This window comes from Paroedura picta, chromosome 6 (assembly GCF_049243985.1).
Source record: "Paroedura picta isolate Pp20150507F chromosome 6, Ppicta_v3.0, whole genome shotgun sequence".
In the NCBI taxonomy this organism is placed as follows: domain Eukaryota; kingdom Metazoa; phylum Chordata; class Lepidosauria; order Squamata; family Gekkonidae; genus Paroedura; species Paroedura picta.
Window position 1 is genome coordinate 8,973,385 of NC_135374.1, and position 23,750 is coordinate 8,997,134.

Here is a 23,750-nt window from a genome sequence, read left to right on the forward strand (position 1 = left end):
CGACTGCAAAGCCCGTTGATATTGGATTGAAAGTGTGTTATTTAGTGTTTGTGAAAGCAGCCTCCGCTTCATTGTCATTTTTTGGAGGAGGGCAGGATGCTGTTCCCGTTGGCTGCAGAGGAGAGGACACGCAGTAACGGTTTTAAATTTCAAGTACAACGATATAGGCTAGATATCAGGAAAAAAAATTCACAGTCAGAGTAGTTCAGCAGTGGAATAGGCTGCCTAAGGAGGTGGTGAGCTCCCCCTCACTGGCAGTCTTCAAGCAAAGGTTGGATACACACTTTTCTTGGATGCTTTAGGATGCTTAGGGATGATCCTGCGTTGAGCAGGGGGTTGGACTAGATGGCCTGTGTGGCCCCTTCCAACTCTATGATTCTTATGGGTCAGGACACCTGTGGTCGCCTTACGGACACGGCATTCATCCCAGGGACTGCATAACGAATTGTGTACCTAGGATACAAGCCCAAGGCATCAAGGTGAATCCATCCCCTGCGTGGCACTGCATCACCGAACGCTACCAAAACCTTTGGAGGACAAGGAGCCTGCAGACGCAGCTCCCTCCTTCAGCAATTAATTTAAGATTTCCAAAGTGAGTTTAAACGAGGACACGGAGAAGGAAGCCGGTCCTGCAAAGGCCCCCGTCTGCAGATGGGGGAGCCGCCGTGCAGCATCAAAGGCCTCCGTGGCAGGAGCAAGTCTCCGACAGGGGAGGAGAAAACGGGATCTGAAATAATAACGCACAAAAGAGGCTGATGTTTATATAATGGCCGGACGACGCGAGGCGGAACGGTGAGCAGAGCGAAAAGAGGGTGCTTAGGAAACAACATCCCCAAAGCAACCGACGCTGAGATTACAGCACTGAATGGAAATGATGAGAAAAGCTTTGCTCTTCCATTCCTTTCATCCCTCACTATTTCCCTCCCCCCCCCCCTTTCCAAAGCCGTTGTCAGCCGGCACCCAGCAGGGCACTGCAGCAGGAAGGGCGGGTGGATTCACTTAGATAATGTCACAATTAACAATAAGAAATCCTTGTGTTTGTCTTCCCCGTTTCCTCCTGGCTAACCCGGTCCGCAGTCACGGAATATTTCCCCTGTCTTCTCTGGTGCAATAAAACAGGCTCTCTAGCTCAGCGGCATGAATCAGCATGGGGATTGCCAACTTCTGGATGGGGGGGCTGGAGTTCTTTTGGAATGACATCTGCTCTCCAGGAAACAGGGATCATGGAGGGTGAAATTTGTGATGTGACATCTATTATGCACTCGTGCAGGGCTGCCCTTGACCCTGCTCCAGAAATTATAACTGGTTCAGGGTGTAGCTGCCTGGCCCGTTACCCCATGCAGGCCCATATTCAAACTATCTTCCCACAGCTGGTGGCCGGTGGTGTTCCAGATCAGGTGCTGGTCTTGAACTTGAGAGCTTTATACCAGGAGTGGCCAACCGGTGGATCTCCATGTCCAAGGAGTACAATTCCCATGACCCCTGTCAGCATGGCAGGGGCTCATGGGAATTGTCATCCATGGACATCTGGAGAGGCACAGTTTGGCCAACCCTGTGTCTGGGCTCTGCATATCCAAGGGACCACCTCTTCCAATATGTTCCCTAGAGAGCATTACACACAATGAACTCCAGCTTCTTGTTGATACCTGGCCTTGTGAGCCATCTTAGTGTAGCGGTTAAAAACAGCAGCTTCCAATCTGGCAAACTGGGTTTGATTCCCTGCTCCTCTACATGCAGCCAGCTGAGTGACCTTCAGCCAGTCACAGTCCTGATAGAGCTGTTCTCACACAGCAGTTCTCTCAGAGCTCTCTCAGCTCCACGTGCCTCACAGGATGCCTGTTGTGGGGAGAAGAAGGGAAGTCAATTCTAAGCTGCTTTGAGTTTCCTTAGGATAGTGAAAAGCTGGGTATAAAAGCCAACTCTTCTTTTTAGACTAGAGCCAGGGCTTTTATGGCCTTGATCCCGGCCTAGTGAGAGCCAGTTTGGTGTAGTGGTTAGGAGTAAGGACTTCTAATCTGGCATGCCAGGTTTGATTCTGCACTCCCCCACATGCAACCAGCTGGGTGACCTTGGGCTAGCCACAGCACTGATAAAACTGTTCTGACCGAGCAGTGATATCAGGGCTCTCTCTCAGCCTCACCCACCCCACAGGGTGTCTGTTGTGGGGAGAGGAAAGGGAAGGCGATTGGAAGCCGCTTTGAGCCTCCTTCGGGTAGGGAAAAGTGGCATATAAGAACCAACTCTTTTTCTTCTTCTTCTAGTGGAATTAGTTGCCAGCTGAGATCCAGGCCCTGACAGAACTGTCAACGTTCCACAGCATTCTTCCACCAGGCCTATGGTTGAGGTCAGGACAGCCAAATAGGCCTCATCCCTCTCCTCTCCATGTCCCTCCTCACCCTCTTAAGGGAACATGTATGGGTGAGTAGGTGGGGTGCTACTGGTGGGAATGAGGGGCATGGGTTATACCGGACTTATCTAAACATAATAAGTTTGAACTATGCACACTGATCTTTGTAAGAGCCTCTTGTGGCGCAGAGTGGTAAGGCAGCAGACATGCAGTCTGAAAGCTCTGCCCATGAGGCTGGGGGTTCAATCCCAGCAGCCAGCTCAAGGATGACACAGCCTTCCATCTTTCTGAGGTCAGTAAAATGAGTACCCAGCTTGCTGGGGGTAAACAGTAATGACTGGGGAAGGCACTGGCAAACCACCCCGTATTGAGTCTGCCAAGAAAATGCTCGAGGGCGTCACCCCCAAAGAACAACAATAATAATGTGGCTGAGCTCTTTTCCCCAAACTCTACCCCCCCTCCCCAAAGTTCCAGGAATGTCTAAACTTAGCAACTCTACTCAACGTAATCCTAGGCTCCCAAACGGTGGCCAAGATATTCTTAATCTCACTATCAGATCACACATATATACATCATGTTCCTTCAGCTCACATGCAGATCCCAGTTGGCAGCTCCACAGGAGAGACCTGCAGAGACATGTGTCTCCATGGAAAGCCATGTAGAGAGAGGGAAAAGACAGAGAGAGGAGGGAGATCAGAGCTCTAGTGAAGCTTAAATAGTTCCGTAGGGCCTGCAAAAGGGAGCTCTTCCGCCAGGCTTTTGGTTGAGGTCGACCTGAATTCAGTCACTTTCCATTGGCCCCTGAGCCTCCCTCCCATGAAAACCACCACCGACATGTCCATCCTACGGGGCTGTCAGTATGTTACAGTTAAAACAAAAACAATAGAACAAAACCCACCGAGACCATAAAAACAAGTTAATAAACAGACCAGGGAACAAAATTAGTGGACAACGAAGAAGATAGAGTATCCAGGTGACGTCCTTTTCAGAGGGCACCCCTCTTTGGGGGATGGGTCCTATTGAGATATTTGGTTAATACAGCAGAGTTTTGCTCAATCATAGAAGTGTGATACGGAGTGCGGTAAATAAATCTCCCAGGATGCATGTTGAGAAAAATGGTCAACGTACGTTTATTCAAGCAGATCCAGTTCCCAGTCAAGTTGCAGCCCAAGGAAAAGAAAAAGCAGGAGACACCCAAAAAGCCATGTGTCTCCATGGAAGGCCATATGAAGCAAGGTGGAAGACAGAGAGAGGAGATAGGAGGGGTCAGAGGGAAGCTCCCAGGCTAAGACAAAAGGAAGCTTCCTGTTCAAGGACATAACATCTGTACAAACTTAGAGTGATGTAGTGCCCCCAGCGTCTAGGCATGATGAATCCCTCCCTCGGACAGCTTCTTCCCACTTAAACAGTTTGTCCTCCAGTGAAAGAGCCACTTAGCATGGAGGTGGGCTGCTTCGGACAGAGAAGCACTCCAAATTTTGCTGAGTGCAATGTCCCATTATTGTCTTTTGAAATCTACTTTTTTGTTCATTGCCTTGAGGTGTTTTTACTGAACAGAAAGGTGGGATGTAAGTTTACTAAACAAGAAAGTGCTGTGAGCTTAGGGCAAAAGGAGGACGAGCAAGTGGTTTTGAGAAGTCTTTATGTTCTTGGCCGGTTACACTAAGATCTTGACTTGACCACATGCAAAAATAACTGCCACTGCAGGGGTCAAATCGGATTGTGTGTCCCTTCTGATGTACATTTAGCTTCACAACAGCTGCGAAGATGCTCTAGTTTTTCACTGAATACTTATGTACCTCTGAATCATAGAATCATAGAATCATAGAATCATAGAATCATAGAATCATAGAATCATAGAGTTGGAAGGGGACATACAAACCATCTAGTCCAACCCCCTGCTCAACGCAGGATCAGCCCAAAGCATCCTAAAGCATCCAAGAAAAGTGTGTATCCAACCTGTGCTTGAAGACTGCCAGTGAGGGGGAGCTCACCACCTCCTTAGGCAGCCTATTCCACTGCTGAACTACTCTGACTGTGAAAAACTTTTTCCTGATATCTAGCCTATACCGTTGTACTTGTAGTTTAAACCCATTACTGCGTGTCCTCTCCTCTGCAGCCAACAGAAACAGCCTCCTGCCCTCCTCCAAGTGGCAACCTTTCAAATACTTAAAGAGGGCTATCATGTCCCCTCTCAACCTCCTTTTCTCCAGGCTGAACATTCCCAAGTCCCTCAACCTATCTTCATAGGGCTTGGTCCCTTGAGAACATATATCAGTTACTAGCAAGATGGCTGTATGATGTAATTTTCAAAAATCGAATTGACGCACGCTCCAGAACCACACTGCCATAAGACAAAATTCACCTGTGTGACATAATCCTCCTGTTGAATGAAAACAGAGACAAAGCCCAATAACGCTCAGCATTCTTGGGATATTTATGTGCATTCTACATCTGCAGTGTCTTAAATTACTTTTGGAATCCACACAAGCGGAAAAGCTAAAGGAATTTGTTTTGTACAGTAATGCAAACATAGGAAATAACCCAATGGCAACAACCCACTGAAAAAATGTCACAGTCTCCCAATTTCTCAAATAGCACTGTCAGATACCATTTGTGAGATTGCTAACAATTTCCAGGAATAAATATATCAGACAATTGTAATGCTTTTCTTTTACGATTTACTTGTTCTTTATTCTATTATATAAAAAATATATGAAGAATATATAAAGAATAAACTTTTTGTGTGTGTGTGCAACTTTCCCACAGCCTCCACCTTGTTGAATTTGGTCCCAAGCTACTCATGTTCACCATGAGATAAAACACAGACGACTTGCACATCTTAGTTCTGACCTCCTAAATAAATGCCTTTGTCACAGAAGCAAACCAGAGAAAGAAAAAAGGCAGAAATTAAACTATAAATAATTACATGGAGGAGTTCCTCCCCTTCAAATATCTACGACTTCACATTTGAAAATCTGCAACTCATAGAACCTTAGAGGCAAAACTCAAAGGTCAGTTTTCCTTCCCATGTTCCTAGTTCAGGCAATGCATTGTAAATATTCTGACATTTTCAGGATCTTCAGGACGTTCAGAATGAAACTCAATCGTCTGAGATCTTGGCGATGTCTCGAACTAACCTACCCAACCAGCAAACCAACTACCAAATAGCATTTGAGATAGTTCCTACTCCCTAACATACAAGCATCTCACACATAGTTCCTGCTCCCTGCCATACAAGCATCCCACACATCCAAAAGTTCTGGAGGCCAGGTGACAACGGAAGAATGACACAGAACCACAGCTGTGGCAAATCTGTAACAGCGAAGCTTCAAAAAGAAAATGACGGAGACCACGCAGCCCTTTCCTTTGGTCTTACTTTCTGGTCTGGACCCCTGAGGCCGTTGCTAGCACACAGCCTTCTTTGTTCTCTCAAATCTTTGCACTAGGGGAAAAAAAAAAGAAATGAAAGGAGCTCTGGACTTACAGCAGAGTGCTGAATGGGCATCCATCCAGGCGATTCGACAGAACATTTGTGGGCTGGGCATCTGCCATGGCTCTGCTGCAAACAAAGAAAAGGGGGGATGGGTTAGATCGGACTTTTTCAACCTTTTGACCACGGAGGAGCCCCTGAGAAATATTTGTTCAGGTTTTCAAGGAGCCCTGGAAGTGATGATTTAATCCAGGAGTAGGGATGCAGGCTCTAGATAGAATCATAGAATCATAGAGTTGGAAGGGGCCATACGGGCCATCTAGTCCAACCCTATGCTCAATGCAGGATCAGCCCAAAGCATCCTAAAGCATCCAAGAAAAGTGTGTATCCAACCTTTGCTTGAAGACTGCCAGTGAGGGGGAGCTCACCACCTCCTTAGGCAGCCTTAGGCAACCTCCTTAGGCAACCTCTGCCCCCTTCCAGGCACAGAAACCACAAGTGAACTCACACTTGGTGGTGGGGGGGGTTCCCTAGTTTGTGTCTGAGTCCATCAGGATGGAAAAGGCCACAAAACCCCTCCAGAACTCCTACAGACCCACGGGGGTCAGCAGATCCCTTGCTGGAAATCCCTGAGTTAGATTCCCCAGGATGCTACAATACAATTGTTTGTTTGTTAATTTGATTCATTGCCCGCCAATCCCATACAATGGCTCGTGGCGGGTTACAATGTCCTCATTAAAAATCCCATTAAAACCCCCATTAAAAGGGCAGACTGATGCAATATAAAACACACAGCAACAGGCGATAAATAAAACAAGCCCCACACACAAGACTGATACCCACTATCGGGGAGGAGAGGGGGCTTAGCTGGCAATGCCCAGGTGCTAACACCAGCCCTGGGAGGGGGGGAGCATGGTCTTCCAGTGATCTTCCTCACTGCCCCGGCCTCAACCAAAGATCTGGCAGAAGAGCTCCGTTTTGCAGGCCATATGGAATGCGGAAAGCTCCCGCAGGGCCTGCAGCTCACCCAAGAGTTTATTCCACCAGGTCGGGGCCAGTATCAAAAAAGCCCTGGCCCTGGTCGAGGCTAGGCGTGCCCCTCTCGGGCCAGGAATCACCAACAAATCAATGCCTGCAGAGCGTAAAGCCCTGCAGGGGGCATAGGGCGACAGGCGGTCCCTCAGATATGTGGGGCCCAGACTGTGTAGGGCCTTAGGGGTGTTTGTTAAAACCCAGCACAACCCTACCTTTCTCCGAGATCAATCTGGGAGAGAGAAGATTCACTCAAGGCTTTTGCTGGCAGAGCACCCAATTTTATTAAGAATGATGATCACCCTTGATATGAGCTCAAGTCTCCCTACCAAGTTGGCAACCTGAACAGATACACAGCTCTTCTTTTGTAGATAAGAAAAAAGAAGTTTGGAGTCTCTTATTCTGAAAAGTTTTCATCCCTTAAGTGTCTGAACTTCATTCGCTCTCCCATGCACATTCCTAATAGGGAGAAACGGAAAACAAGCCATACACTCTGAGAGACAACATGGCGCTAACCCTTGACTGGGGCAATGGAAATCGGAGATCAGAGTTTGGGCATCAGGATTTCTGTCATTGATGCACTATCCCAAATCCTTTTTAAGAAGGAATCATGACTAGGTGTTAAGACACACTGCATGGAGGTGAGTAAAAATTCAATCCCCAAAATTTCTTATTTTGAACCTCTGGTAACAGAGCTCTGGCTGGCTACTGATCAATATTGAGATGAAGGAGTTAAATGCATCCTTGGTTTTACCCAGTACAAGAAATTCCTTATTTGTGTGCATACTCAGCTTTATCTAACGCTCATTACCATATTTTGACTTCATCTATCAGGATTTGTTTTCACTGTAGAATATTTATTCCGTTCTGCATCTGGTCCTCCTAACCCTCCAGGGCACCGGGCTTACAATTAAAATGCAGCCTGACAAAAAGAAGATTAAAAGAAAATATGTCCCCAAATCCGTTAACCCTGGCTGACAAAACACTACGGCCGAACCAGAAAGATCAATAAGAGTTTGCACAAGCCTGATACCAGAGTGCAGAGATGTGCCTTTCCTTACCTGCAGTACCACAGGGAGAACAAACAACAAATAGCCAAGCAAGTCGGAGATACAGCAAACAGACACATTCAGGCTTCAATTCGTTTTGGCTTTTCACTGAGAGAACGTGTCCGTCTGCCCAGCAACCATGCATCTTCTTGCTTCTGCCCTGGTCAACCAACACCCAACTTGAAATGAACCCCAGGTGAGCTGGGTCACCCCAGGCCACTGGCATGGAACGCAAGAACTCGGGCACAGAATACATTGGCCAGATTTGAAGTAAAAGACAGCATTACTGCTTAATTGTCACCACGGGCTCTGAAATGTTCTCTTTCGACCAGTGGCTCTTCCATTATGAAATAACCATCTCCTCAAGTTATAAACATCAACCTCGGCTCCTTCCAGGGCTTTCGCTGGAAATAAAAATGTGAATCACACAGCAAGAACCCTTCAAAATGGGCCATCAGAAAATACATGACAGCGAGAGGTGGGAAAGTCTGCCCGCCCTCTGAGCTGATACGGTATGTAATTCTCACAATTCCCTAAAATTTATTGGCCCAGAACTCAAGAGGGAGAAGGGTTAATTTAAACTCTGACTCCCCGCAGGGCTGTGATGCATTCATAGTACAACCGTCCCCATTTACCAAGGACAGCCCTGATTTCCTGGCTCTCGTCCCTGGCAAACCACGGTCTATCTTGCCTCTATTTTCGCCGTCTAATGATGCTCATTTTTTAAATAATCTGGAGACTGCATTACTAGAGTTGTTGTTCTCTAGGATTCATTTCTCCCCCAAGTTCTGTATACATTGAGCCTTGGAGACAAAAGCCAATGCAGGGCAGGTTCCAAGTTTGGAAGGGCCCTCAGCAGGCAGGGGTCCAAGGCCCCACCCCGGTTGCCCACCACTTGGTCCCTTCATTTCTTTCAGCGACACCGCCTGTGCTCTCTCTATTAGGTCAATGAGGTAGTTGGAACTAGGGTTGTGCGCGGCGGTGTCCAAATTGGCTGCTCCAGGCTGATGCAGCCAACACACCCTAGTTGGAACCTTGGCCACTAAGGCCTTCCCACCCCCTCCAGGTCTATCACTGGCCACTTTGGGAGGGGGGTGTCAGCCTGTATATATAAGGAAGGCTTTAAAAAATAATTAAATCCCAGCATGCTGCAGCACACCTTGGGCGCACCAATGGCACACCAGTGTACCATGGCACACTGGTTGAGAATCCCTGGCTGATTCTGCACATACTTTGTTTTTTCCGTTGTGGATCCTGCTGAATATAAATCGATTTGAACTCGGATCTTCCTGTATCCCCACCCCTACCCCAATTGAGACAGAAAGTGTTCTGTACTCAGACCAGGGAGGGGTGCCAATTGCAGCAGGAGTCTCTTTCTTTTCTTGAATGGGGGGAGAGATGATTGGAGACAGCAGAGGAGAGGGAAATAAAAAGAGGCAAATCTCCGCTGATGGAAGTTAGGGCTTCTGGAGCGCAGTCACTTTAAGGGAAGCCTTGCAACCGGGAACCAGGAAGTCTTTGAACTGATGCCCTGGCCAATCAGGGAAGACTGATTTGCTCCCAGGCATTGAGTGGTGAGTTAATTTTTTAAAAAGCAAAAATCTGCACATTTACTCATGGCAGTTTTTGAAATATCAAGGCTTATATCCACTCTAGGATATTGCTGGGGAAAGGTAGGGTCACCACAGTTCAATCATGCATGTTGCAGAGGGAAAATTTAAAGTGCCCAAAATCAAAATGGAAATCAAATTCATTGTAGACTGCAGGGATTTAGTCATCTGGGAGTGGGTAAAAAGCCTCATGCAGACTGCACCTCTGTTCTGGAATCTGCAGCTAAAGAAACTCCTGCAATGAGTGCTGGAAATGATCTCTCTCTCTACTCAAGGCCTTGGAGAGCCACTGCCAGATGAAGAATTGCCAGGCTCAGCCTACAGCAAATAGCTGGCTGCAAACATGTGAGGTGGGAGGTTGCTATCTCCTTAACTGTGCCATTTAGGGTGACTTATGGGGCTGCCAATTCTGGGTCTGGAATTTCCTGTAGATGTAGGAGCGATGCCTGGGTAGAGTAGGATTTGAGGAGGACAGGGACTTCAGCAGGGTATAATACCCTCCCAAGTATCTATTCACCCCAGGGGATGTCTGTTGTCTAGAACTCAATCATCATTCTGGGAGATCTGAGCTAAGATTGCCAATTCTCATTCGGAAATACTTAGAGATTTGGGAAGTGGACCCTAGGGAGGATATAATGCCATTGAGTCAACTCTCCAAATAGAAGAAGTATTTGTTTTTATACCCCATTTTTCACTATCCGAAGGAGTCTCAAAGTGGCTTACTGTTCCCTTCCCTTCCTCTGCCCACAAAAGGCACCCTGTGAGGTAGGCAGGGCTGAGAGAGCCCTGACAGAACTGCTCTCTGAAAACAGCATTATCAAGATTGTGATCAGCCCAAGGTGACCCAACTGGCTGCATGTGGAGGAGCTGGGAATCAAACTCAGCTCGCTGGATTATAAACCACCGCTCTTAACCTCTGTACTAAGCTGGCTCTCCACACAAAAATTGATTGGGGTCATCTGGTGATCAACTGAAATAGATGGCGATCTTTGGGCGCCAGCTAGAGGTTGGCAACCCTAGAGACCTGCCAGGCCTCACCTGGAAATTAGCCATCGTAGGTGACTACCTCTTGATCAGAGTGATAAATAGACGCAAGAATACATGCAGAAGCAGTATGCCCAGCATGGGTATGTAATTCTAACTGACCGGTTCATTCAAGAAGCAACTGCTGTGCTCCGTTCTCTTCTCCAGAATAATAATTTCTCCGACTGCTGAAATTTGCAAACATTGACATACATTCTGCGAATGCTTTAATATCGGAGACTGCAGGTTTTCTGCATCTCGTATCTAACCTTCTCAAGTAGATTAAACAGAGGCTCGGGGGGAAAAGATCGTGGCGCTCTTAAACCAGTGCTCTGAACATGCTGTTCTCCGGGCGGAAAAAAAGCTGGCGAAGTCATTCAGGGTATTGTGTGGAGGTGTTATCAATCGCCGAAAGAACAGAGGTGAGCGCAGTTAGTGGATTATACAGCTGAGGCAACGAAACAGAAATAATGTGGATTAAGCACTGAGCGTTGTCAAATGGCTGTTCGCAGACGCAGGCCTTTCACCTCCAATTCTTACATCTTAATCGTCGCACTTTACATCTTTCTACAACTCAGGACAGACTGGACTCGGCACGAATCCTTGATTCGGATTTGCATGGCTGCTGCACCTCTTCCTGGCACGAGGATTTGAGGATGTGGGTTGCATGGGAAAGGAGCGAGGTTCAGTCCACAAAAGAATCTCTGGTCGGAACTGCCTAAGACTTGCAGAGCGACTGCCGGAGCCAGAGTTGTGCTTAAGTTGTGGTGTTGTGCTTAAGAGCACCATACTCTAATCTGGACAATCAGGTTTGATTCCTCACTCTTCCTTCCCAGGGACCCTGCTGGGGGACCTCAGGCTGGTCACAGTTCTCTCAGGGCTCTCTCAGCTTAAAAGAATAGAAGCAAATGTTGCTTTTGCCAGAATGATCTAAGGGTGCTTAACGCTAAGCAGAGGAGACAGAGTTTCCAGGGTGTGAGGGGATGCTTAGTCCATTATTTCAGGCTTAACATAACGATTCCTTATATTCTCAAAATACCTGCATTCAAGGAAAACACGGCAAGAAGTGTCAATTTTATTAAGGCTACAAGGGCAGATTCTAGCACTATAAGGTCTATTCAGAAACCTGTTTTACAGCTTCTCTCCTGGTCATAGAAATCAGTTCCCCTGGAGAAAGTGGCTGCTTCGGAGGGTGAACTTGCACTGAGGACCCTTCCAGTCAAAAATCCTGCCTACTCCTGGCCCCAAAGACACCTGGTGTTTCCCAGCATAAAGCTGGCAACTCTAGTTATAGAACCACAATTATCATAACACATCATAAATCTCAAGTTGACAACTCAGTCACAACTTGATTGGCCCTCCTTGGTGGTGTGCCACCAATAGAGAAAGCCAATGAGGGCCAATCAGCTCCAATTACACTCTGCCAATGAGGGCTAATCAGTTCAAATTGCACTCTGCCAAGGAGGGCCAATCAGCTCAAATTGCACTCTGCCAAGGAGGGTCAGTCAGCTCAAATGGCACTTTGCCAGAGAGGGCCAATTGCATTGCATACAGATGACTCACTCTCTACCTGATTGCATGGAAATATTCGCCCATGAGATGGCGTACAGCCAGGAATGGCTTGCCCTGGCTGTTTAGCCCCAGTCAGGAGAAAGCCCTCAGCCAGGAAGGACTAATAAGGGTTCAGCTCTCCATCTACAGCCAGAGCGTGCCCCACTCCCAGGAAATTGGCCTGGCCTCCTGGCCTCTTTCAACGCAGAGGACATGGGGGGGGGGGGTGACCTGCCTCCTGGGGCAGCCTCTGCATGCCTTCTGAAGTGGGGCTGTGCCCCCTTGCTGGCCCTCTGAGAAAGCTTGTTTCCTGGGAATGTTTACTTATGAATATGTGGATAATAGTAATAGTAGCACAATTGGGTTTGCACCAAGACCTAAAAACTTTAAAATGAGGAATGCTTTCTGAAACTTGTGAAAATGAACTTAAGATAAAGAGTCTCAGCTCTGGCTTTAAACTTGAAATGTTGTGAGCCGTTTTGAGACCCATAGATGGAGAAAAGTGGTATTTTACGTAACTCAATGAACTTTTACTTGAGCGGGCAAAGTTTCATTTCAGTGTTCAAGTTTGTTCCTATGCAATTATGAATATAAATTTATGAAGAATATGATGTTTCCCAGGATTTCTTTTTTAAATGGAACCTCATGAGAACTGTGTAGAGCAAACCTATACGAATTGCATGTGGCACATCTTGTAATTATATCTTGTCAAAGGCCCATTTTTCTCCTCTCCTTTATTCCTCCAAAATATGGTAATTGCCACTTTCCCCCCTAGTAGTTAATTTTAAATTTCTGAAGGAATTAAGCCTGCTAAATCTCTTCATTCCCCCCCCCCACCCCCTCCCGCCGGTCTCTATGGCAGCAGCAAGAACAGAATTACTTTGATCTCCATTTCTAAGTGGCATCTCGTTTCTTCCAAGCATTGACCTTGTTTAGTGAGAAGGAGATTTCCGATAAAATTCCATTAACTTATCATTTGTTGATCTTGGAGAGATGTTTTTAGGGGGAGCCGCTGTAGCTCCGCAAGACAAAAGGTGATTTGTTTTAGAGAAATCAATGGAAGCCACCATAAACTGTGGGAGAAAATCAGCAATTAACTGCTTGGTCAGACCCCATTAGGGCTTTAATACGGCTTGGAATTGGAGCACCGCCTCTTACTAGTCTGAAAATGAGAAAGCAGTGTATAAACATTCAGGAGTCAGGCCCTGCATTTAATGGGAGAATTGCTGCTGTGGCTGGTGTGTTTTGTTTACTGGGCAAGGGCAACTGGATTCAGGTGGTGCCTTGCAGTGGCTGAGAGGAACTTTTGTTTTGAATTTACAAAAAAAGACCAGGCCATGCTAGGATTTGGATACCACTCTTGCACACCTGACAGCTGAAGCTAAATTGGAAGATAAGGCAGCTATGAATTCTTCCACCTGTTACTTTAAAATAAACTTTTTTAGTTTATTCAGAAAGCAAGGGGAGAAAGAAAGAAAATTACTCCTGATTACTTATTACGGAGTTACTATTAGAAAAAAAAATTAAGATGGCATTTTACAATACAGTGGGAGCCGGCAGAAGCCAGTGTGGTAACCTGGTTAAGAGTGGTGGCTTCTAATCTGGTGAGCCGGTTTGGAGTCACTGCTCCTCCACCTGCAGCCAGCTGGGTGACCTTGAACTCATCAAAGCCCTGATAGTGCTATTCTCACAGAGCAGTCCTGTCAGAGCTCTCTCAGGACCCCGTTTCCTTCTAGAACTTGACATGGATTTGTTGTGCATCAAATATATAAGCTTTGCCATTATCCCATGTTCTGTTTGTTTGACCAGTCCGTAAGTTGGACGGGACCTTCAGGGTCATCTAGTCCAAACCCCTGCAGAATGCAGAAAATTCACTACTACCTGCCCACCCACAGTGAACTCAATTCCATGCCCAGATGATGCCACCCCCCACCCCCCACCCAACCATTTATTGAAGAAGCCAATGGGGGAAATATATCTTTCTATATATGACGGTCTCTCTCTATATTTAAACCATATCCTTAGCAAACTGTCTCTTATACTATGCTTTACATGTTGTTTCTGAATCATTCTTCAGGATATTTTAACACATAATTATGGATTCCTTCTTTAGTGGCCCCTTGTTTTGCCAGAGTCATCTCCGCTCCCTAGCCCTTGTACCCGTGGCTCCTTCTTATCCCTGCGGTAAGCTTGGAGCACCTTCCCAGAACTGATCTCAGCGTGGGTTCTGGGTTCTGAAACTCGTTACTCATCTAGCTGACCTCAAAGCCCAACACGTTTGCTTGCCCTGTTGATTGACCCTCAGGGGTCCCGATCCTCTTGTTTGTCCGCTCTAGGTCCTCCTGATCACCAGGACTGTCGTGTTTGATAACACAGCGCATGGATTATATACTGTGAAAGGACACCTGATTGCAAAACCCTGTGATCCTCCTAGGCATGTTATATTTTTATTGTCACCCCTGCTCTTAAAGATAGCTGTGCAGGACAATAAACAGTCATTGCAACCACTTATTATCCGACAAAGAAAACCGGGATTTAAGTAGGAGCATGCCAATCAAAATAAGAGCACTAGCCGTTATATTCTTGACAAAGCTGCTGACTCCTATTAGTTCTCCCAACCCTTTGCCTAGAACAGGCTTTCTCAACCAGGGTTTTATGAAATCCTGGGGTTTCTTGATTGCTCTGGAAGGGTTTCTCGAATGGGTGGGAGTTAATTACTTTTTAATATATTTTTGTTAATTTGCCAAACATTTATCGGGTGATCTGACCATATCTGGTCATGTCGATCTGCCCTCCCCCCCCAAATGGCCACCTGGTGGAGGTGAGAAGGGGAGAGTCCCCAGGTGGTAATGTGCACAGCTCTGCTTCCCAACCATAATCCACATGATTGTGCCACTTCTGGGGTTTCTTGAAGCCTGAAGAATAATTCAGGGGTTTCTCAATGGTCAAAAAAACACTTCAGAAAGGCTGACCTAGAACTATCTTTGAGGGCTACAAGAAGGATTGTGTGTGTGTGTGTGTGTGTGTGTGTGTGTGTGTGTGTGTGTGTGTTTTATGGCACTGGCCATTATAATTTTGACAAAACTGCTGAGTTCTGTTAGTTCGCCCAACCTTTCACCTAAAACTAACAGAGAGGTACAAGAAGGATTTTGTGTGTGCGCACTAAACGGAAACGCGTCTTCTTTTAGGCAAAATAATGTTTTTACAAAGCTATGGCAAATCTAGACAACATCCTAAAAAGCAGAGACATCACCCTGCCACCAAAAGTGCGTTTAGTCAAGGCTATGGTCTTCCCAGTTGCAATGTATGGCTGTGAAAGCTGGACCATAAGGAAGGCAGAGCGTCAAAGAATTGAGGCTTTTGAACTCTGGTGCTGGAGAAGACTCTTGCGAGTCCCTTGGACTGCAAGGCGAACAAACTGGTCAGTCCTAGAGGAGATCAGCCCTGACTGCTCCTTAGAAGGCCAGATCCTGAAGATGAAACTCAAATACTCATGAGAAAGAAGGACTCCCTGGAGAAGAGCCTAATGCTGGGAGCGATCGAGGGCAAAAGAAGAAGGGGACGACAGAGAATGAGGTGGCTGGATGGAGTCACTGAAGCAGTAGGTACAAACTTAAATGGACTCTGGGGAATGGTAGAGGACAGGAAGGCCTGGAGGATCTTTGTCCATGGGGCCGCGATGGGTCGGACACGACTTCGCACCTAACAACAACAACAACAAACCGTTGGAATGCATGCTTGTAAAACATCGACTACCGTCCTCTAGCTTTTCAGTAAGTGAAAGAATTACGTCAGTCCTGGAGAAAATGGCTCTATTGGAAGGAGCATGATGCTTCCAAAGACTCTTCTGAAACACCTCCAAGTCCAGTGAGGTGGAAGAATGTCAGGTCTGGCTCTTTGTTGTGAGGAAAGAGATGCTTTGAGGAAGTTGAAAATGGGTTCCAGACCACCCGTCGGCCAACTTCTTTTCATTATACCAGCGAACCCATGGGTGGGCACCACGTGGAAAATCACCGACGCAATGCAAAGAATTCAAGATATGGAAAGAATTACAAAATTAGACTCGGATTATGAATGTTCAAAACCTCTTTGATGGGCACTTCAGTGTCACAACTGCCCGCATTCTGGGTATAATCCATGTGCGGCATATAAATCGGCATAATTTCGGAGTAGATTTAGAAGCCCAGGTCAGTTTTGCATCCGTGCTTTCTTCCAATGCATGACATCTCTGATAGAGTGCCAATAGCATTGATCGTTCCTGGTACCGGGGGTGGACTGGCCGAGTGACAGTACAATCCAATATTGTAACTCTAGTCTAAGCCTCTTGAAATTGCTTTCGGTAACTTTGCATGAGATTAGAACAGAGTTTGAGTCCAGAGAAAGCTTTAATCCAAAGTTTAATTTTGGGTATAAGCTTTTGCAGGAATGCATCCTTCTTCACACGTTTTTTTTTCATGCATTTCTTCTATGCCCATACAGGAAACGGCCTCATACAGCATCAGATCACTGGTTCATGTGTATTGTCTGCTCAGACTGCAGCAGCTTTCCAGGGTCTAAGTCAGAGGTTTTTTCGATCACCTCCTGCGGATCCTTTTAGTTGCAGATGCCGGGGATTGAACCCGGGACCTTCTGCATGCCAAGCAGAGGCTCTCCCACTGAGCCATGGCTCATCTCCATGGATCTCTAGGGTCTCAGGCAGTGGTCTTTCCTACCACCTCCTGCCTGATCCTTTTAGCTGGAGATGCCGGGAATTGAACCTGGGAACTTCTGCATGCCAAGCAGAGGCTCTTCTGCCAAGCCAAAGGCCTAACGTTTGGGGTGAGGAAAGATACCTGTGAAACCTGCAAACTGGTGTTGAACTGGGGGTGGGGAATAACTCCTCCTTCACACAATGGTTGTGTAGAGAAAGGGCTGCTGGGGCAAAAGAATCACAAAAGATGGGAAGATGCTTTGGGTGGAAAAATTTAGATTGAACAAGTAAAGATGTTCCCATGAACAAATGAAGCTGCCTTGTACTGAATAAGGTCAGTACTGTTAGCTCCAATTCCCTTAATCATTTTAGTTGTTCTTTTCTGCATTTTTCCTAATGTTATAATATATTTTTGTGGTATGGTGATCAGATGAGACTGCACCATAGATTTATCCAGGGGCATTATGGTTCTGGCTGATTGGTTTTCAATTCCTTTCGTAATAACCCCCAGCATATCATTTGTCTTTCTTATAGCAGTCGCTATTTTCAGTGAGTTTTCTACTACGACTCCAAGATGTCTCTCCTGGTTGGTTACCACCAATTCAGACCCTATTAGGTATATTTTTAGTTGGGATGTTTGGCTCCAATGGACATTATTTTGCACCTGCCCAGATTGAACCCCATTTGCCCCAATGGTGCTCACACACCCAGGCTCAACAGGGATCTCTGGAGCACCTCACAGTCCCCACTGGTTCTCACCACCCTGAAAAACTCAAGACCATTCTGCACCTGTAAAATAAAGCGAAAGGCTTACCTTTTGTAGATGCCATATTTTTGGCGTTTTGCACAACATTGCCAACATCCAGCGTCCCAGCAGCAAACCTGCAGCTACATTCTCCATTTTAAAGCAAAAGTCAGGGAATCCCAAAAAGTAGATTCCCCCAACTATCTGGAGCGAGCGAGAAGAGAGCACCCAGCAAACTACACACCAAGGAAATGTGCGGAGCCAAAGTAGCGCTATCTCTTCCTCCAGTGCCCACCCTTGCACCTGCCTCCCTCTCTGTTCTACCGGTGACAGGGATGTTCTTTGCTTTTTTTCTAAGCAAACCGCCTGGAGCAACGAATATGCATTAAATCACCCAGGTAAAACAAAACAAAAAATCCCTACTAGTTAACACACAAAGCATGCCTCTCTAAAATCAAGAACAAGATTGCTTCAAGGCTAATGATTCCAAAAAGGGTGGCATTAAAAAAAGCACTATGCATCTATGATTAGCAATCAGCAGGCCACAGGCTAAAGAAATGTATGGAGGTGAAGAAGGGCTATCTCTGCCTCCATTGTCCCGCGAGTATTCGTTGCTCTAGGCAGTTTGCTCTAAAAAAGAAACCCCATCCCCAGGAAAAGGGAGAGGGAGGCAGGTGCAAGGATGGGACATTGGAGGCAGAGATAGCACTTCTTCACCTCCATACATTTCTTTAGCATGTGGCCTGTTGGTTGCGCTCCTGTAGCTCATGCTTTTTAGGATGGGGAATCCACTTTATGCAATTCCCCAACTAGCACTTTAAAATGGTGTACATTGCTTGAGATTTGCTGGATGGACACAGGAGGTTGGAGACGTCGTGCAAAACACAAAAAATATGGTGTCTTCATAAGGTAAGCATTTCACTATATTTACCGGGTGCGGAATGGCGCATGGAATTCACTTCTGCAGGAAGTAGTGGTGGCTACAAACAGTTTGAAGAGGGAATTGGACATATGGAGCATAGTCCATCAGTGGCTGTTAGCTACAAGTTAGAGAAAGAATGTTCTGGGGCAGTAGTGCTCTGTCTTCTTGGTCCTTTGGGAGGGGTAACGGTGGGAGGGCTCCTGGATTTCTGGTCTCAGTGGTAGGCCTCCTGATGGCCCCTTGGTTTTGACCACTGTGACATAGACTATTGGACTGAATGGGACATTGGCCTGATCCAACATGACTTCTCTGATGTTCTTATGATACACATACATATCTAGTAATAGACAGTCACTGAAAATATTAAATCATGGATTCTCTTGATTTTCTTCAGGAAACACTGCACTATACCTTTTAGTGTACAGCTAACTGATGCTGAATCTAGCCCCTCACTAACTTTAGTGCTAATTAGTTCACTTCAGAGCTATCTACATGTTACCATTCCTGCAAGAAGGAATTAGCCTCATATTCTAATCATGAATTGGGCCGTAGAGAACTGACCTAATTGATCCTTCTTATATGTCCCTTCTCTACTGGCTTCCAGTTGGTGTGTAAACACTTCAGAGGATGTTCAATGTGCCATCCTAGATTACTTTAAAACACTTGCAAGACACGTTCTGAAATGCTGTGTGTGAAGTCAACATGCTGTTGGTTCATTTAATTCTTGTTCCCCTGTTGATGCCCTGCTTTTCAGTACCAGATGGAGCCTCAGAGCGGCTTCCAATTGCCTTCCCTTCCTCTCCCCACAACAGAGGGCTGAGAGAACTCTGACAGGGCTGCTCTGTGGGAACATCATTATGAAAACTGTGACTAGCCCAAGGTCACCTGGCGGGCTGCATGCAGAGGAGTGGGAAATCAACCTGGCTTTTAAACAAGTGATTTAGTATCTTAAATGGCATTACAGTCTTCTGTATACACACTAGGGGCAAAGCCCGTTACATTCAGGAATACATCAGATACTAGATGGGGGGGGGGGTTCAGAAGAACTCTGCGGATGGCCTCTCCCTCCCCCCACCTCAGGCCTGGAAAGGCTGCAGGGGCAGCTCTCACACAGCAGGGATCTGCAGCCTCCAAGCATCGAAGGGAAGTGAAAGAAGGAGGGGGTGGTCACGGGTGGGGGATGGAAGGCAATTGGCTGTCTGCTGGACAGACAGGCAAGCTGATTGGAGGAGGAGGCACTCAGGAGCAGCACATCTGCCCTGAGTGGGTGTTAAGTGCTAAGTGCCATTTAAGCAATGAGACCAGCTCTTCCTCTAAGGCCTTACCAGAAATACGTTGTTGTTGTTGTTGTTGTTTTTGTTGTTTTTGTTGTTGTTATTGTTGTTGTTAGGTGCGAAGTCGTGTCCGACCCATCGTGACCCCATGGACAATGATCCTCCAAGAAATACGTAGTGGAACAGATATACAGAGATATATAGATCTATAGATACATATACAGATATAGATATATGCTGCTTTTAATGATCTGGCTAGTTTTTAATGGCTTGCTTTTTATGCTTGTTTTTATTGCATTGTTTTAGTTGTAAGAGGCAAATCCATCAATAATTCAACCCCACCATGAAATAACTACCTAGGGGAAAAACCACCATGCTACAAGCATTGACCTTTAGTTTACATTTATCAAAGGGCCTTATATTATTAATCCATGTAATCTTTTGACACATCAAGAATGGATCAATCTGAAGTTTCATTACAGAGGGTCAGAACGCTATTGGAGAGGCACCAGTTCTCTACTATTGTGGACTGGGGTGCCAAGAAATTAGCTGTGAGCACATTCAACAGGAAAACATACTGTGTTTAACACCCATTATCATGAGCCTTGCCTCAGATCTGCTCTCTTGTCCCCCTCAAATGGGTACTGAATAGCTGCCCAGTGGCTGTGGTAGCAGTGCTTAGCTTCTTGTCTGGTCAGAGAACCAATGATCTCAGGACAGAACTACACGTCCCATAAGGCTGTGTGAAGACATGCACCCATGAAATAATACTGATAGCTCAAGTTTACTCTGCTCTGGTTCGGCCTCACTTGAAGTCCTGTGTTCAGTTTTGGGGACCCCAGTTGAAGAGGGATGTAGACAAACTGGAACGTGTCCAGAGGAGGGCAACAAAGATGGTGAGGGGGTTGGAGACCAGGAAAGGTTGGAGGAGCTTGGTCTGTTCAGCCTGGAGAGGAGACGATTGAGAGGGGATCTGATTACCATCTTTATTTAAGTATTTTAAAGGGTGCCATATGGAGGATGGAGCAGAGTTGTTCTCTCTTGCCCCGGAGGGACAGACCAGAACCAATGGAATGAAATCAATTCAAAAGAAAATCCATCTAAACATCAGGAAGAAGTTCCTGACAGAGCATTTTCTTAGTGGAACAAGCTTCCTTGAGAGGTGGTGGGTTCTCCATCTTTGGAGATTTTTAAACAGAGGCTGGAGAGCCATCTGATGGAGAGGTTCAAGGGGGTGGCAGGTTAAAGTGGATGAGTGACAGGGTTGTGAGTTTCTTGCACTGTGCAGGGGGTTGGACTAGATGACCCAGGTGGTCCTTTCCAACTCTATGATTCTATGATTCTAAATTAGACATGAAACAGTGTCTTAGTTTTTTTTTTTTTAATGACAGCATTTATTTTTAAGCTATGGGGTGCCAATCACCATGCAGCGACAGTTCTGAGGGGAGGAGGGAAACCAAAGACACATGAGAATGCACATCTCTGGAGCAATGCTGATTGCATTGTACTGGGAAACATAACCCAACTTGAGGAAACCTTTATTGTTTGCAAACTGACTGACTGCTGAAAAATTGGTTTGCTGGACATGATTATTAAGTGAGCTAACCTGGTGAGTATTTCAACAATTCTAATGAGCCCTGCTGCTCTTTGAAAGGCTGCTCAGCCTACTATTAATCTCAACAAGACAAACCAAAATAAAGAACAGTCTAGTTCCATCATGAGCCTCTTGTGGTGCAGACTGGTAAGGCAGCAGACATGCAGTCTGAAGCTCTGCCCATGAGGCTGGGAGTTCGATCCCAGCAGCTGGCTCAAGGTCGACTCAGCCTTCCATCCTTCTGAGGTCGGTAAAATGAGGACCCAGCTTGCTGGGGGGTAAACGGTAATGACTGGGGAAGGCACTGGCAAACCACCCCGTATTGAGTCTGCCATGAAAACGCTAGAGGGCATCACCCCAATGGCCAGACATGACTTGGTGCTTGCACAGGGGATACCTTAACCTTCACCTTTAGTTCCATCATGGGTAGTATATGATGCCCTTTGTTGGATTAGCCTTAATTTCATGGGCCTGGAGGGAGGCAAACAGCTGCACAACCATATCTGAGTGATGGGAGGATTTCATAGGATCAGTCTTCATTTGGAGGGGTAAAATATCACACACAAAAAAGCTCCCAACCATCTTCCAATGACTCTGGTGGTTGGTGCATTTTCTGCACTTGCTATTTTAATTTTCTTTTTTAAGATTTCCGTTTAAGATTTCAGATTTTTCTGCAAACGTGGAGGTCTGCCAAGTTTGCAGAAAAATCCATTCTGAATAAGTGTTGTCCCCATCTCTGGATTTAGATATCCGCAGGTGGGGGCCACACCCAACAAATTGATCCATGGATAAAGCGAATAACTAGCACCTTCCTCTTAGCCACAACCCTTAAAAATGTGCCCCATTGTTTCACCACACCAATAAGTAGAATTGACACAACCACTAAAAAAGGGGGGCTCTCAGGGCAAGTGAGGAGCACAGGTAATTTGCCACGGCCTTCCTCTGCAGAGCCTTCCTTGGAGATCTCCCATCCAACTACCAACCCAGCTTAGCTTCCAAGTTATGGCGAACCCAGCAAGAGGATTTCAAGGCAAGTGAGAAGCAGAGGTGCTTTACCATGGCCTTCCTCAGCTGAGTCTTCGTTGGAAGTCTCCCTTCCGAGTCCCAACCCAGCTTAGCATCCAATTTACGGCAACTCCAGCAAGGAGCTTTTGAAGGCCCGTGAGGAGTGGTTTCCCATGGCCTTCCTCAGCAGAGTCTTCCACAGAGGTCTCCCATCCAAGTAACAGCCCTGCTGAGTTTCTGAGACTGGATGAGTTCAGGCAATACCATACCACCTTCCCTCCAACAGCCTCAAAACTGAAAGGCGATCGAAGCATTGATACACTCAGCTAAACAGCAAACAAGCGGAGGTTTATGAAGAAGAGTTGGTTCTTATATGCCGCTTTTCTCTACCCGAAGGAGGCTCAAAGCGGCTTACAGTTGTCTTCCCTTTCCTCTCCCCACAACAGACACCCTGTGGGGTGGGTGAGGCTGAGAGAGCCCTGATATCACTGCTCGGTCAGAACAGCTTTATCAGTGCCGTGGCGAGCCCAAGGTCACCCAGCTGGCTGCATGTGGGGGAGCGCAGAATCAAACCCAGCTCACCAAATTAGAAGTCCACACTCCTCACCACTACACCAAGCTGACTGTCTTACGAAGTTTGAATTTTTTTTTCTTATTGTGGAGGAGAGAAAGAGAAGACATTCAAAGCAGAAATTGGAAATAAGTATTGCCTTGACGAGAGAATTCAATCAGGCAGACAAATTGGCAAGCACATGAGTAGTCCCACCGGGCTTCAGAAAAGCACATACAGGGCCATGCCGCAGCTGCCACACACTGGCATGGCTCCATGGAGCAACTGGCACATTGCTGCTTTGCACATTAAGCTCAGAGACTAAAGTCATCATAAGCCGAGTCTCGACAGCCATTTCTTCCACCACCAAAACACTGAATAGAAGAAGAAGAAGAAGAAGAAGAAGAAGAAGAGTTGATTCTTATATGCCGCTTTTCCCTACCTGAAGGAGGCTCAAAGCGGCTTACAGTCGCCTTCCCATTCCTCTCCCCACAACAGACACCCTGTAAGGGAGGGGAGGCTGAGAGAGCGCTGATATTACTGAAGAAGAAGAAGAGTTGGTTCTTATATGCCGCTTTTCCCTACCTGAAGGAGGCTCAAAGTGGCTTACAGTCGCCTTCCCATTCCTCTCCCCACAACAGACACCCTGTAAGGGAGGGGAGGCTGAGAGAGTGCTGATATTACTGAAGAAGAAGAAGAGTTGGTTCTTATATGCCGCTTTTCCCTACCTGAAGGAGGCTCAAAGCGGCTTACAGTCGCCTTCCCATTCCTTTCCCCACAACAGACACCCTGTAAGGGAGGGGAGGCTGAGACAGCGCTGATATTACTGAAGAAGAAGAAGAGTTGGTTCTTATATGCCGCTTTTCCCTACCTGAAGGAGGCTCAAAGCGGCTTACAGTCACCTTCCCATTCCTCTCCCCACAAC

General features: G+C 46.5%; 1 protein-coding gene across 12 annotated transcripts in view; it reads right to left on the minus strand.

The window, feature by feature from the left end:
* DLG2 (discs large MAGUK scaffold protein 2) overlaps window positions 1–23,750 on the minus strand; it is a 1,130,680-nt gene that overhangs the window by 921,753 nt on the left and 185,177 nt on the right. For 10 of the 12 annotated variants that reach the window (XR_013231698.1, XM_077341322.1, XM_077341330.1 and 7 more), the window contains one exon: window positions 5,835–5,909. The exons of the other annotated variants lie outside the window; for them this stretch is intronic. Coding sequence is in view for 9 of the 10 variants with exons in the window: in XM_077341322.1 (XP_077197437.1) it covers window positions 5,835–5,909 (75 nt within the window). In the remaining variant the exon portion in view is untranslated. The remainder of the gene's footprint in view (window positions 1–5,834; window positions 5,910–23,750) is intronic. 12 annotated transcript variants of the gene reach the window in all.